The 15,377-nt window shown below is 39.8% G+C and overlaps 1 gene segment (V, D, J or C); it reads right to left on the bottom strand.

Annotated features, from left to right (window-relative positions):
- Positions 1-4,250: 4,250 nt before the first annotated feature.
- LOC130120418 (Ig lambda-2 chain C region-like) lies at positions 4,251-14,790 on the bottom strand. The segment is given in 4 exon segments: positions 4,251-4,848; positions 5,991-6,042; positions 10,229-10,407; positions 14,769-14,790. Coding segments are annotated over 4 exon segments (573 nt in total).
- Between the last annotated feature and the right edge of the window lie 587 nt (positions 14,791-15,377).

Here is a 15,377-nt window from a genome sequence, read left to right as displayed (position 1 = left end):
CCCACACAGACACGGGGAGAACATGCATACTCCACACAGAGGACGACCCGGGACGACCAACCAAGGTTGGACTACCCCGGGGCTCGAACCCAGGACCTTATTGCTGTGAGGGGACCGTGCTAACCACTGCGACACCGTGCCGCCTATTATTGTTATTGATATTGTTATGATTGGTATTATTGTTGTTGTTGTTGTTGTTGTTGCCATATAAACCGACTTACGGCAAGTTGCAGATTTTTTCTCAGGTTTTGCAGTAATGACCAAACGGCAGCAGGATAAGCGGTTTGGATGATGGATGGGTGGATGGATGATGGATGGATGGGTGGATGGACGATGGATGGGTGGATGGATGATGGATGGATGGATGGATGGATGGGTGGGTGGATGGAAGTAGCTTTGGAATATAAGTCGCAGGAACAGTCAGATGAGTAAAAAAAATCTAAAAACAGACAGTAACATTATGGTTCCTGTAATACACATTAATGTGGATGGGTGGAGTGGGTGGAGAAGAGTGTCAGGAGTGATGTGTGACAGCAGGGTACCAGCAAGAGTTAAAGGGAAGGTTTACAAGATGGTAGTGAGACCAGCTATGTTGTATGGTTTGGAGACAGTGGTACTGAAGTAAAGACAGGAGGTGGAGCTGGAGGTGGCAGAGGTGAAGATGAAAAGATCTTCATTGGGAGTGATGAAGAAGGACAGGATTAGGAAGGAGTATATTAGAGGGACCGCTCAGGTTGGACGGTTTGGAGACAAAGCAAGAGAGACAAGACTGAGATGGTTTGGACATGTGTGGAGGAGAGATGCTGGGTATATTGGCAGAAGGATGCTGAATATGGAGCTGCCAGGGAAGAGGAGAAGAGGAAGGCCAAAGAGGAGGTTTATGGATGTGGTGAGGGAGGACATGCAGGTGGCTGGTGTGACAGAGGAAGATGTAGAAGACAGGAAGAGGTGGAAACAGATGATCCGCTGTGGCGCCCCCTAACGGGAGCAGCTGAAGATAGTAGTAGTAGTAGTAGTAGTAGTAGTGGTAGTAGCAGTAGTGGTATTAGTAGTGGTAGTATTGGTAGTAGTGGTAGTAGCAGTAGTAGTAGTAGTAGTGGTAGTAGCAGTGGCAGTAGTAGTAGTAGTAGTAGTGGGAGTAGCAGTAGTAGTAGTAGTTGTAGTAGTAGTGGTAGTACCAGTAGCAGTAGTCGTAGTAGTAGTGGTAGTAGCAGTAGTAGCAGTAGTAGTGGTAGTAGTGGTACTAGCAGTAGTAGTGGTAGTGGTAGTAGTAGTGGTAGTAGTATTAGTAGTGGTAGTAGTGGTAGTAGTAGCAGTAGTAGTGGTAGTAGTGGTGGTAGTAGTGGTAGTAGTGGTAGTAGCAGTAGTAGTGGTAGTAGTAGTGGTAGTGGTAGTAGTAGTGGTAGTAGTATTAGTAGTGGTAGTAGTGGTAGTAGTAGCAATAGTAGTGGTAGTAGTGGTGGTAGTAGCAGTAGTAGTGGTAGTGGTAGTAGTGGTAGTAGTAGTGGTAGTAGTGGTAGTAGCAGTAGCAGTAGCAGTAGTAGTGGTAGTGGTAGTGGTAGTGGTAGTAGTAGTGGTAGTAGTATTAGTAGTAGTAGTAGTAGTGGTAGTAGCAGTAGCAGTAGTAGTGGTAGTGGTAGTGTAAGGGGTTGAAAATAGCCTCAATGAAAAGTTTAACTTAAAAACTCCCCCCCCCCCTATTTTTTAGATTTAGATCTAATTTAGATACGTGATTGCAATGCAGTAAGGGTGTTTCTCCACCAAGCCAGTAGAGGGCGCTGTAGCGCTTCTGTGGATCCCCGGAGTCAAGCTACTCCCAGCTTCCTAAGCAGCTCAGAATAAACTGGTTGGAGCTGGAGTGAACATGGACTCATGCGTTTCTCTTCTGTGATCCACAGTTTATCTACCCAGCTCACCTCACCGGTCCACAGTACCCACTGTCTGTGGATCCTTGCTACCACCCAGATTCCCCTAGGTCTAGGCCAGTAACAGTAGTAGTAGTGATAGTAGCAGTAGTAGTAGTAGCAGTAGCAGTAGTAGTAGTAGTAGTGGTAGTAGCAGTAGTAGCAGTAGTAGTAGTAGTAGTAGCAGTAGTAGTAGTGGTAGTAGCAGTAGTAGCAGTAGCAGTAGTAGTAGTAGTAGTAGTGGTAGTAGCAGTAGTAGTAGTAGTGGTAGTAGTAGTAGTAGTAGTAGTGGTAGTGGTAGTAGTAGTAGCAGTAGTAGTAGTAGCAGTAGCAGTAGTAGTAGTAGTAGTGGTAGTAGCAGTAGTAGCAGTAGTAGTAGTAGTAGTAGTAGCAGTAGTAGTAGTAGTAGTAGTGGTAGTAGCAGTAGCAGTAGTAGTAGTAGCAGTACTAGTAGTGGTAGCAGTAGTAGCAGTAGTAGCAGTAGTAGCAGTAGCAGTAGTAGCAGTAGTAGCAGTAGTAGCAGTAGCAGTAGTAGTAGTGGTAGTAGCAGTAGCAGTAGTAGCAGTAGCAGTGGTAGTGGTAGTGGTAGCAGTAGTAGCAGTAGTAGCAGTAGTAGCAGTAGCAGTAGTAGTGGTAGTGGTAGTAGCAGTAGTAGCAGTAGTAGTAGCAGTAGTAGCAGTAGCAGTAGTAGCAGTAGTAGCAGTAGCAGTAGCAGTAGTAGCAGTAGTAGCAGTAGCAGTAGTAGCAGTAGTAGCAGTAGCAGTAGCAGTAGTAGCAGTAGCAGTAGCAGTAGCAGTGGTAGTGGTAGTGGTAGTGGTAGTGGTAGTGGTAGTGGTAGTAGTAATACACATGAATGTGTGTCCTACTGTCTGAGTGGTCCGGGTGCAGGCTGCTGACTGTCTATATCAGTGTCTTATCCACAGTTACAGCAGTGGGTTTTACTGTCATTGCATTACTCAGCCATGTTGCAGCACATTGTTAATACACACACATTTACAGTTAAAAGGGTTAACACATGTCCTGGGACTTTCATACTTCTACCAAGGAGAATACCATCTCCTGCTCAGGTGAACCTTCAGAGTGAAATATCACCAATAGTCTACCAGATGACATCACAGCAGGTGGATTATTTCAATAGTGGCGGTTATTTCATAAGAGGACTGAAAGTCAATATGATGGCCAGCTGGCGGGGAATATTAGTGTGTAATGTACATACTCAGCACTTCCTGGTTTTGACTGCTGTCAGATTATATAGAGAGACCTTAGAAGAGACATGTTCCTTTGTCACATGACAGATGAGCAGGAGCAAGAGCACAGCAAGATGATAAACTGGTTTATTACTGGATCACCATAAGACCATCTGAAATAAGAGCACTGTTAGAAAAGCTGCTCAACATTTAAGTGGGTCAAGCTCATTTTAAAGGACAGTTTAAGTCTGTCTGACAGAAGGACAACACTTTTACAGATGCTCCGCTCTAAACCTCACACACACCAAACAATTAGCACCTGTCAACTGTTTGTTTCTCTCCCAAACAGGATTTTATATCATGTTGGAAATAAACTTCTCAGTTCTTTGGTGAAACGTGTCTGAAAGCTGTAATTTCCATAGTCGAGGTTCACTGGTTCCCCCGGTCCAAGAATAGAGATGCACTTCAGAAGGTGTTTGTTTCATGCTCCATATGCAAACTCTGCTGTAGACTACAGGAAGGACTTGTGGGACTTCCTCAAATGGGTGGTGTGCTGCCTCCACCCTGTGGTTTGCATAGTCAAGCTTCACTGCTCCCTGCCGGGGCCAGAATAAGCCCTGTCAACACATGTCCACGTCTCAGAGGGACTCTACACCAGGTTTCTAACCCTTCTGTTTCAGCTCATGGTCAACAATATGTGCTCTGTAATGTCCCAGTCCATTTCTAATTGTGTTTTCCAGACCAACCTAGTCCTGCTGCTGCTGCTGCTCTGAAGTATTAGCTTCCCTTCAGGACTTTTGCAGCTGCACTTCTCTTGTTTCCAACTCCAGCAAGGGCTTGTGGGTATATATGGTGAGCACATGCTGATGGGACTAGTTGGTCGGGGCTGTACTCATAGTGAGGCACTCTGGATAAACATGTCAGCTATGACACAAGTGTAAAAGCTCATCTCACTTTATTGTCATTACCGGGATGAACTCTCTACAGCGCAGGTTAGAGTCCCTATCTTGTTACTACAGCAGATTATAAACCCACATTACAGGCCTGCCTGCTGTGGGCTGGCCAGGATTTGTAAATTATTTAAAGGGGTTTTATTTCAGCTTTAGCTGGTGCCACAGTTTGTAAATTCATGACAAACCAACAAATACAAAACTGGATCATTTGACAAAAACTTTATTAACTTCTGAGCAGCAGACAAGCAGGAATACATTCAGCAACAGAAACCAACAGTAGAAGCAACAGATGAACTTAACCAAAGTGCCCCTCTCCCCAAACTCACCCCTACACACTTAACTACAACACACCTAAGCACGCACATGTTAGAAACTGCTGCAAGGGGGCTTTTGTGTTCACATCCCTGCCTCATTTTTATTCATCTCTTTTTATAAACCCATGCATTTGAGGGAAGGTTGCTTCCAGCCAGTAGGGGGCGTTTCTCTAGCCGCTGCACTGTGTCCTCCTGAGCTCGGTGGACTGCCTGCGGCCATCGTGGGCCACCAAGCAGGTGTAGAGGTCTCCTTCATCCCAGCTGGCTTTGCTGAGGGTCAGGATGCTGCTGCGGCTGTACCCAGTGCTGCTCCACACCTCTTGTCCCGTCAGGACGCCCGCCGTCACCTCCCTCCCATCCTTCTGCCAAGTCACCAGCGCTCCTTTTGGGGAGTAGCTGCTCAGCAGACAGGACAGCGTGGCCGAGCCCTTGGACAACTCCTCAGAAGAGGGGGGGAGCAGGGAGAAGGTGGGTTTGACTGAGACCCCCGCTGTAAAGAGAGACACAACTGAATACACCGACTTGCTGAACTATGTGTTACTGAGAGCACTGCAGCACCACCACTACTCACCAGGACCATGTTAATGCTACTGTGCTGTGTGAATAAGCACATGCAGCATCAGTGTGTCATGTTGTAGTCTTTGTTTCCATGTCTTTATGTGTGCAGTGTGTTTTCATAATCTATTTGTACAGTAGTCTATGTGTGTTTCCTTTAATCTGCCGTCTCTACTGTACCTGCAGGACCACAGTTGAAAATGTGTGATGCTGCTAAACTGCCACATTTACACAAATGTGTATCAATGTGCCCTGTCTGTGTGTAACTAAAGGCAACAAACTAAACTAATACTCACAATTTACATGACTTTTTACAACCTTAACAGTAAATAAAGGATGAAATAAACAATATGCCATAGGCTGTAAATCACCAGTTAAATATTCTGCAAGTTTACAATAAAATTAGTTTTAAAAGCAGTTTTCAGGTGTGCGTATATGAATGTGTGTGGCACATAAAGTGAATATGAATGAGCTCATTTCTCAGACTGCCAGTGATTTAGCAGATTATAAATGTGTAAATTAAACACGGCTTTACATGGGACTGTACACTGTGTGCAGCCTCTATTCAACATGTTCAGTGTGAGTAAAGCTCATTTAACCACCGTTGTACCTGCAGCTGATTTACACTGCTGCGGTGCAATCCTCATGCAACAATTTCTGCAGCTTTTACTGATACAAGACACCTAAAATATACACGGGTTAGAGACCAAACGTCGAATAAATAGCTCAGTGTTGAAGATTGTGATTTCAGTTTGTCTTGTAAGATTTCCAAACTGACAGCATTGTTCAGGCTTTAACCAATGGTCGACTAAAGCTGTAATGTCAAGTTATGTGACGATGCTACGGCATACTGATGTTGTTAGAATAACATGGACTACTTTACAATATTCAGCCATTGCCTTTCCACCCTGGAGTCCTGTTAATTGTCACGACTGACTCCAAATGAATCATTAAACAAATCAAAATCTAGTTTTGTTTTCCCAAACCAACACTCGACATACGTAGCAACACGTTGTGAGAAGCAGCTAATGTAGAAAATGACTATGGACACACAAATGTACAAGAGAAATCACTTACATGAGACGATGACCTCAGTGCCGCCACCAAAAGTGATCCACAGTGATAGAGCCTGGTTAAGACGCCGTACAAAAACCTCCTTTCCACTTGACACACCTCGATGGCTGCTGCTCAACACGCTCACGTGCCGCAGCTCAGCCTTATTAGTGTATATGGCAGGAACTTTTAGCTTTTAACCCCTCTGTTTTTACTCCAGCTCCACCACTTAGCCATTTCCTTATCAGAAACTGGATGACAACCAGCCTACTTATAATCCCACTGTACATCACAAGTATCCAGGCAAAATACCAAACTCATGATATCCACATTCTATTTTAACTATCCTGTCTATCAAGTTATATTCTAAATGATATTTTAACTATCCTGTCTATCAAAAGTCATATTCTAAATGATATTTTAACTATCCTGTCTATCAAAAGTTATATTCTAAATGATATTTTAACTATCCTGTCTATCAAAAGTTATATTCTAAATGATATTTTAACTATCCTGTCTATCAAAAGTTATATTCTAAATGATATTTTAACTATCCTGTCTATCAAAAGTTATATTCTAAATGATATTTTAACTATCCTGACTATCAAAAGTTATATTCTAAATGATATTTTAACTATCCTGTCTATCAAAAGTTATTTTCTAAATTATATTTTAACTATCCTGACTATCAAAAGTCATATTCTAAATGATATTTTAACTATCCTGTCTATCAAAAGTTATATTCTAAATTATCTATCCTGTCTATCAAAAGTTATATTCTAAATGATATTTTAACTATCCTGTCTATCAACAGTTATATTCTAAGTGATATTTTAACTATCCTGTCTATCAAAAGTTATATTCTAAATTAACTATCCTGTCTATCAAAAGTTATATTCTAAATGATATTTTAACTATCCTGTCTGTCAAAAGTTATATTTTAAATTATATTTTAACTATCCTGTCTATCAAAAGTTATATTTTAAATGATCTTTTAACTATCCTGTCTATCAAAAGTTATATTCTAAATGATATTTTAACTATCCTGTCTATCAAAGTCATATTCTAAATGATATTTTAACTATCCTGTCTATCAAAAGTTATATTTTAAATGATATTTTAAGTATCCTGTCTATCAAAAGTTATATTCTAAATGATATTTTAAGTATCCCGTCTATCAAAAGTTATATTCTAAATGATATTTTAACTATCCTGACTATCAAAAGTTATATTCTAAATGATATTTTAACTATCCTGTCTATCAAAAGTTATTTTCTAAATTATATTTTAACTATCCTGTCTATCAAAAGTTATATTCTAAATTATATTTTAACTATCCTGTCTATCAAAAGTTATATTCTAAATGATATTTTAACTATCCTGTCTATCAAAGTCATATTCTAAGTGATATTTTAACTATCCTGTCTATCAAAAGTTATATTTTAAATATTTTAAGTATCCTGTCAATCAAAAGTTATATTCTAAATTAACTATCCTGTCTATCAAAAGTTATATTCTAAATGATATTTTAAGTATCCAGTCTATCAAAAGTTATATTCTAAATTATATTTTAAATATCCTGACTATCAAAAGTTATATTCTAAATGATATTTTAACTATCCTGTCTATCAAAAGTTATTTTCTAAATGATATTTTAACTATCCTGTCTATCAAAAGTCATATTCTAAATGATATTTTAACTATCCTGTCTATCAAACGTTATATTCTAAATTATATTTTAACTATCCTGTCTATCAAAAGTTATATTCTAAATTAACTATCCTGTCTATCAAAAGTTATATTCTAAATTATATTTTAACTAACTGTCTATCAAAAGTTATATTCTAAATGATATTTTTACTATCCTGTCTATCAAAAGTTATATTTTAAATGATCTTTTAACTATCCTGGTCATCAAAAGTTATATTTTAAATGATATTTTAACTATCCTGTCTATCAAAAGTTATATTCTAAATGATATTTTAACTATCCTGTCTATCAAAAGTTATATTTTAAATGATATTTTAAGTATCCAGTCTATCAAAATTTATATTCTAAATTATATTTCAACTATCCTGTCTATCAAAAGTTATATTCTAAATTAACTATCCTGTCTATCAAAAGTTATATTCTAAATTATATTTTAACTATCCTGTCTATCAAAAGTTATATTCTAAATGATATTTTAACTACCCTGTCTGTCAAAAGTTATATTTTAAATGATATTTTAAGTATCCTGTCTATCAAAAGTTATATTCTAAATGATATTTTAACTATTCTATCTATCAAAAGTCATATTCTAAATGATATTCTAAGTATCCTGTTTATCAAAAGTTATATTTTCAATTATATTTTAAGTATCCTGTCTACCAAAAATTATATTTTAACTATCCTGTCTATCAAAAGTTATATTCTAAATTAACTATCCTGTCTATCAAAAGTTATATTCTAAATGATATTTTAACTATCCTGTCTATCAAAAGTTATATTCTAAATGATATTTTAACTATCCTGCCTATCAAAAGTTATATTTTAAATTATATTTTAAGTATCCTGTCTATCAAAAGTTATATTCTAAATTATATTTTAACTATCCTGTCTATCAAAAGTTATATTTTAAATGATATTTTAAGTATCCTGTCTATCAAAAGTTGTATTCTAAATTCTATTTTAACTATCCTGTCTATCAAAAGTTATATTCTAAATTATATTTTAACTATCCTGTCTATCAAAAGTTATATTCTAAATTAACTATCCTGTCTATCAAAAGTTATATTCTAAATTATATTTTAACTATCCTGTCTATCAAAAGTTATATTCTAAATGATATTTTTACTATCCTGTCTATCAAAAGTTATATTTTAAATGATATTTTAAGTATCCTGTCTATCAAAAGTTATATTCTAAATCACATTTTAACTATCCTGTCTATCAAAAGTTATATTCTAAATTAACTATCCTGTCTATCAACATTTATATTCTAAATTATATTTTAACTATCCTGTCTATCAAAAGTTATATTCTAAATGATATTTTAACTATCCTGTCTGTCAAAATTTAAATTTTAATGATATTTTAAGTATCCTGTCTATCAAAAGTTATATTCTAAATGATATTTTAACTATCCTGTCTATCAAAAATTATATTTTAACTATCCTGTCTATCAAAAGTTATGTTCTAAATTATATTTTAACTATCCTGTCTATCAAAAGTTATATTCTAAATTATCTTTTAACTATCCTGTCTATCAAAAATTATATTTTAACTATCCTGTCTATCAAAAGTCATATTCTAAATTAAGTATCCTGTCTATCAAAAGTTATATTCTAAATGATATTTTAACTAGTTAAAATGTAATTTTGCACATCAACAATTCAAATCTTGACATCAAATTAAATCCTAACTACTGAGGATTACAACTTTCCCCCATTCATTTCAGTGAGAACTGGAATTTAAATTAGTGGGATATTAAGTAGTTTAAGTGCCAATCATTGAAATATTTTTTTTTTGCAATATCAACATTTGGAACATAATTGCTGATATCAAAAAAGAAATGTCTGACATCAACAACTGAACCTCTTATATCAACAACTGGTATTTCAACTACTTAAAAGTGAATTATAACTACTTAAATTTCAATTTCTGATATGAAAATTGGATATTTTAACAAGTAAAAAAATGAATTGGTGATGATAATAAAGGACATTAAAAGCTGGAACAGCTTGCCATATTGTCCACCATGGACATCCTGTGGCCAAAATGTTGATCCAGTCCCCACAGGGATTTCTGTTTTCTTGGCCATTCAGACTTTGCATTTTTCCTTTGTCCGACTGCATGGTCCTCTCTAGTGTGCCCCCTGTAGGCAATAGATGTCCTGTGTGAATCCCTACACATCAACTGTTAATGCTGTGTAGAGTTCCCTGTGTTTTAACTGTGTCCTTTCAAGATGCATCTGTCATAAATCTCTGAAATACCAAAGATGAAGATCAAAAAAGGTCCATAAATTGACACCACGTATGGAAGAAAAGGAACGGGTTCATATGGTGTTACTGACATGTCACCTGAGAACAGGACCTGTTCAAGTCTTGTTGGGGTCCTAAGCAGAATTTGATTTTTCCTCCTGGTGTCCAAGCAGCACTTTGTTAATCGTAGGACTTCACAGTCTAAGAGGCAGCTTAGTTGTCTTATACCTTAGGTGGTCCTGCCTACATGGCAGATGTTTGTACAGCCTTCTATCACTGTGTGGTTGCTCAGCCATGAACACAGATATCACTCTGACAGTAGGAAATCCCTGCGTCCTCAGCCTGGACTGCTGTGACAGTCAGGGGGAAGTCACTCCCAGATCCGCCGGCGCTGAACCGAGAGGGACTTCCTGCCAGGAGAGTGGTCCCTGTGCCAGTCAAGGCTTTGGGGACTAATCCTGGTTGTTGGTAGTACCAGGCTTGACATTGTTGGGTACGTTGAAGGTATATGGTGGGTTAGCCTACTTTTACACTTCTCAAAAAAATAAAGGGAACACCTAAAAACACAATATAGACCTCGATGAATGAAATATTTCAGCTGAAAATCTTTATTTATTAGACAGAGGAATGTGTTTAGAGCAAAATAACCTAAGAATGATCAATGGAAATCAAAATCATTAGCCCATTAAGGTCTGGATTCAGAATCATACTCAAAATCAAAGTGGAAAATGAGAACATAGGCTGATCCAACTTCTGTGGAAATTCTTCAAGACGATTCAAAATGAGGCTCAGTAGTGTGTGTGGCCTCCACGTGCCTGTATGCACTCCCTACAACGTCTGGGCATGCTCCTGATGAGACGACGGATGGTCTCCTGAGGGATCTCCTCCCAGACCTGGATCAGGGCATCGGTCAACTCCTGGACAGTCTGTGGTGCGACATCGCGTTGGCGGATGGTACGAGACATGATGTCCCAGAGGTGCTCGATTGGATTCAGGTCTGGGGAACGTGCAGGCCAGTCCAGAGCATCAATGCCCTCGACATACAGGAACTGCTGACACACTCTGGCCACATGAGGACGAGCATTGTCATGCATGAGCAGGAACCCAGGGCCCACTGCACCAGCATATGGTCTGACAATGGGTCTGAGGATCTCATCCCGGTACCTAATGGCAGTCATGGTACCTCTGGCTAGCACGTAGAGGTCTGTGCGGCCCTCCAAGGATATGCCTCCCCAGACCATCACTGACCCACCGCCAAACCGGTCATGCTGGAGGATGTTGCAGGCAGCAGAACGTTCTCCACAGCGTCTCCAGACTCTCTCACGTCTGTCACATGTGTTCAGTGTGAACCTGCTCTCATCTGTGAAGAGCACAGGGCGCCAATGGCGAATCTGCCAACCAAGATGTTCTCTGGCAAAGGTCAATCGGGCTGCACGGTGTTGGGCTGTGAGCACAGGCCCCAATTGTGGACGTCGGGCCCTCATACCATCCTCATGCATTCTGTTTCTCACTGTTTGAGCAGAAACCTGCACATTAGTGGCCTGTTGAAGGTCGTTTTGTAGGGCTCCGGCAGCGCTCCTCCTGTTCCTCCTTGCACAAAGGACCAGATAGCGGTCCTGCTGCGGGGTTGTTGTCCTCCTGCGGCCCCCTCCACGTCTGCTGGTGTACTGGCCTGTCTCCTGGTACCTCCTCCATGCTCTGGACACTGTGCTGGGAGACACATCAAATCTTCTTGCCACAGCACGCATTGATGTGCCATCCTGGATGAGCTGCACTACCTGAGCAACTTCTGTAGGTTGCAGATACCGCCTCATGCCACCTCTAGTGGTGAGGGCACTAGCAACATGAAAAACTAACCAAAGATCGGCCAGAAAAAGATGAGGACAGGCAAATGGTCTGTGGCCACCACCTGCAAATCCATTCCTTCTATAGGGGTTGTCTTGCAAATTGTCTAATTTCCACCTGGTGGAAATTAGACAATTTACCAACAGGTGAAATTGATTCACAAATCAGTGTTGCTTCCTAACTGGACAGGTTGATATCTCAAAAGTGTGATTGACTTGGAGCTACATTGCATTGCTTATGTGTTCCCTTTATTTTTTTGAGCAGTGTATATATATATATATATATATATATATATTTAGTACTGTGCAGTGTTTTGGTACAGCGTGCCATGACGGCTTGACAACATGTGGAACAATGCACATCACAACAGGACTGGACAGAAAGGTCTCTTTAAGGACAGTACCCAAATGATTTGGAGGATTTCCAAATGTATTAAGTGACGTGTTGTCTGAACTTCATCATTCAGTATCTGCAAGACTTTTACACACTGAACCCTTCAGAATTGACCATTTTGTCAATGACAAAGCAATGAAATGAGAACAGGTGTGGAGCCTAAATCTGCTGTATCTCCATCCATTACTACTGCAAAACATAATACCAATGAAGAAGAATCACAGCCATAATCCCATCAGCTGGGCTGTTTCTAATGACATGTTAAAGGCTACAGGGCTGTGATGGACTACTGTATAATCCTGTCCAAACAGCTGGGCTTGGTTCTGGGTAAAAGGGTCATTTTATTCTCCTCAGGTGTGATGGTGTGTTTCTTTGGCCCAGCAATGTAAGGTGTGCAGTGACTCAGAGAAGTCTTGTGGCCCCATCGGGCCCGGAGACGGCCCTGGAGGGGAAGGACCTGACCTTGTCCTCTACGTCAGTGGGCTGTGTTTCTTTATTTTACACATATCAAAAAGACACAATGTGTAACTGGAAAGACAATGTGAAGGAGAGTTGCCTAAAAACCCTCAGGGGGCTTGAAAAGTGGCATTCTGCAGGCGGCACACTGCAGGACACAACTACAGCAAGGCAGGACGCACAACTTATATGTGTCTATCAAGAACTCCACACATGGCAAAAGACGGAGACACAGTTCAGCACAGCACCCGACAACGCTGCAGCCCATAAACACCCATGTTACAGCAGTACAATGAATCAGACATAGTCACAACACACACACACACACACACACACACACACACACACACACACACACACACACACACACACACACACACACACACACACACACACACACAGACACAAGTGATATTCATAACAGGCCTTTAAACTTACATGACAAAGGAAAATGGTGGTTGGAGCAGCTTATATAGGCAGACCATATGGAAAATGGCCACCAGAGGGCGCTGTGGGCAGCAGGATATTGTAGCCTATGCAGTCTACTGCCAGCTAGAAGCAGAGCTTGATAGGTCAGCACACACACATACAGGGCCACATTCACCACTGTTCAATGTCTCTCCATGTGGAGAGAATGGCTCCACTGTGGTTCTCTGGAGTCCCAGAGACTTGCAGATGGCTTTGTAGCCCTTTCCAGACTGAGATACCTCACCACTTTGTTTCTCTCCTCTTCTGGAGGTTCTTCTGATAGCAGCATAGTGTGCTGCCTGGTGACACCTTGTAGCTACGTCACATTGATGGTCAGGTTTTATAGAAGTGGTGTTTAGCCTCAACAGGGCTGCAGGCATCAAGCCTGGGTGTGTCTGCTCCACCTGAACCCAGTGATCCATGACATTTGCTTCGTTGGTTGATGGAGCAACTAAGGGGGCAATTACTTGTTCCCACAGGGTCAGTTGGTGTTGGATAACCGTTCTCCTTAAATAGATAAAATGATCATTTAACAACTGGATTGTGTGTTTACTCGGGTTCTCTTCGTCCTATTACATTTTGTGTGAAGATCTGAATCAAATAAGTTTGACAAATATGCCAAAATAGAGGAAACCAGGAAGGGGCAAATCCTTGTTCATGGCACCGTAGATAGGGCAGCTCATATTTGTCCACAAAAGAAGTCCCCACGAGAGCAGTTTGAGTTGGATCATGAATAGTATTTCTATAAATGTGTGTGAACGGTACGAGCTCAAAGTCAACAACACCACAACATGACAACACGTGTATTAAAGAGACAACTCCTTATGGTTTTAGGAATGTTTTTAGACTCTTTCTCATGTCAATAATCCAAGATCATTTCTTCTTCATCTAACTTGGCATTAGTCACAGAAGGTGGTGGTGACTACTGTAATAAGTGGCTGGAGCACACACAAGACGGTGTGTCCTCACAGGACATGATATACACATCTGCTACTAACAGCAGTCTCACCAGGAAGCTCATTTGCATAGAGAGGACCCTTCTTATTTGAAGGACATGCTTCAGTGCTCATGAAACCTTTATAACTCTGCAAGTCCAAAGCAAAGCCACCAACACTTGTTCATTGTGACAGCAAAGGTAAAAACCATGTGTTGGAGCAGCATTTTCATCCTGACATGTGCTGCCTTTATTTAAGGTAAGACCGGCAGAGATGATTCACTGTCTTCCTTGTTTTCCTCATCTCAACTTTTCCTCTCCTGAAAGAACTTTCTCTGATCTCACCAGTTTGTGTTTCCCCACCTGCACATTGTTTCTACCAAGTCCCTGTTTGTGTTTTACACTGTTGAGTTTCAGTTAAAACAACACCTGAAAAAAGGAATTCTATGTGTTTATGTGATGTAATGAGTAACACATCTGTCCTTTCACAGAGATTTCCAGATGTACATGTGAGAGAATGAAGGCCTTCACTTTCAGTCTGTTTGTGTGTTTCTGTTTTCAGGATCAAGCAGTCAGGTCACTGTGACTCAGACTCCTTCAATGAAAGCTGCCAATGTAGGAGAATCAGTCAGTCTGGCATGCAAACTGAGTCAACCCCCTCAAATTTATCAGAGCAATCCACTTATCTCCTGGTACCAACAGAAACCTGGAGAAACTCCTAAACTCCTCATTTATTATGCAAACACTCTTGAGTCAGGAACTCCATCGAGGTTTAGTGGCAGTGGGTCTGGGACTGACTTCACCCTGACCATCAGTGGAGTCCAGGCTGAGGATACAGCAGTTTACTACTGTCAGAGTCAACACTATATCAATAGTCAGCGGGTGTTCACACGGTGATAGAGAGCCGTACAAAAACCTCCCTCTGTTTCACAGTGACTGATCTGCCAGCTGGGACATACGGTAAGCTCTATAACAACAACATCACCATTAATAACACTAATGATAATAATAATAATAATAGTAATAATAATAATAATAATAAAAACAAAAATATAATTGTAGTAATATGTTGTTCTTGGTCTTCTTCTAATATATGGTATTAGTTGCATTGTCTGTTTTTCTATTCTATTATTGTTATTGTATTACTGGTTTCATACTAATGCACAAATAAAAAAATATTAAATATTCTTTTCAAATTTGTCAGTTTTGTCAGTGTTTCTCTTTTGTTGTCCTCACATCTGTAGACATCCTATGATCACACAAAAAGTACCATTTCAATAAAATGGAAAGTAAATCCTACATGACATGAAAGTGTGAGATTTACTTTGAACAATTACTGAATCCCCCAACCTC

Source organism: Lampris incognitus, chromosome 11 (assembly GCF_029633865.1).
Source record: "Lampris incognitus isolate fLamInc1 chromosome 11, fLamInc1.hap2, whole genome shotgun sequence".
Classification (NCBI taxonomy): Eukaryota; Metazoa; Chordata; class Actinopteri; order Lampriformes; family Lampridae; genus Lampris; species Lampris incognitus.
This window is presented reverse-complemented; position numbering and strand designations above follow the sequence as displayed.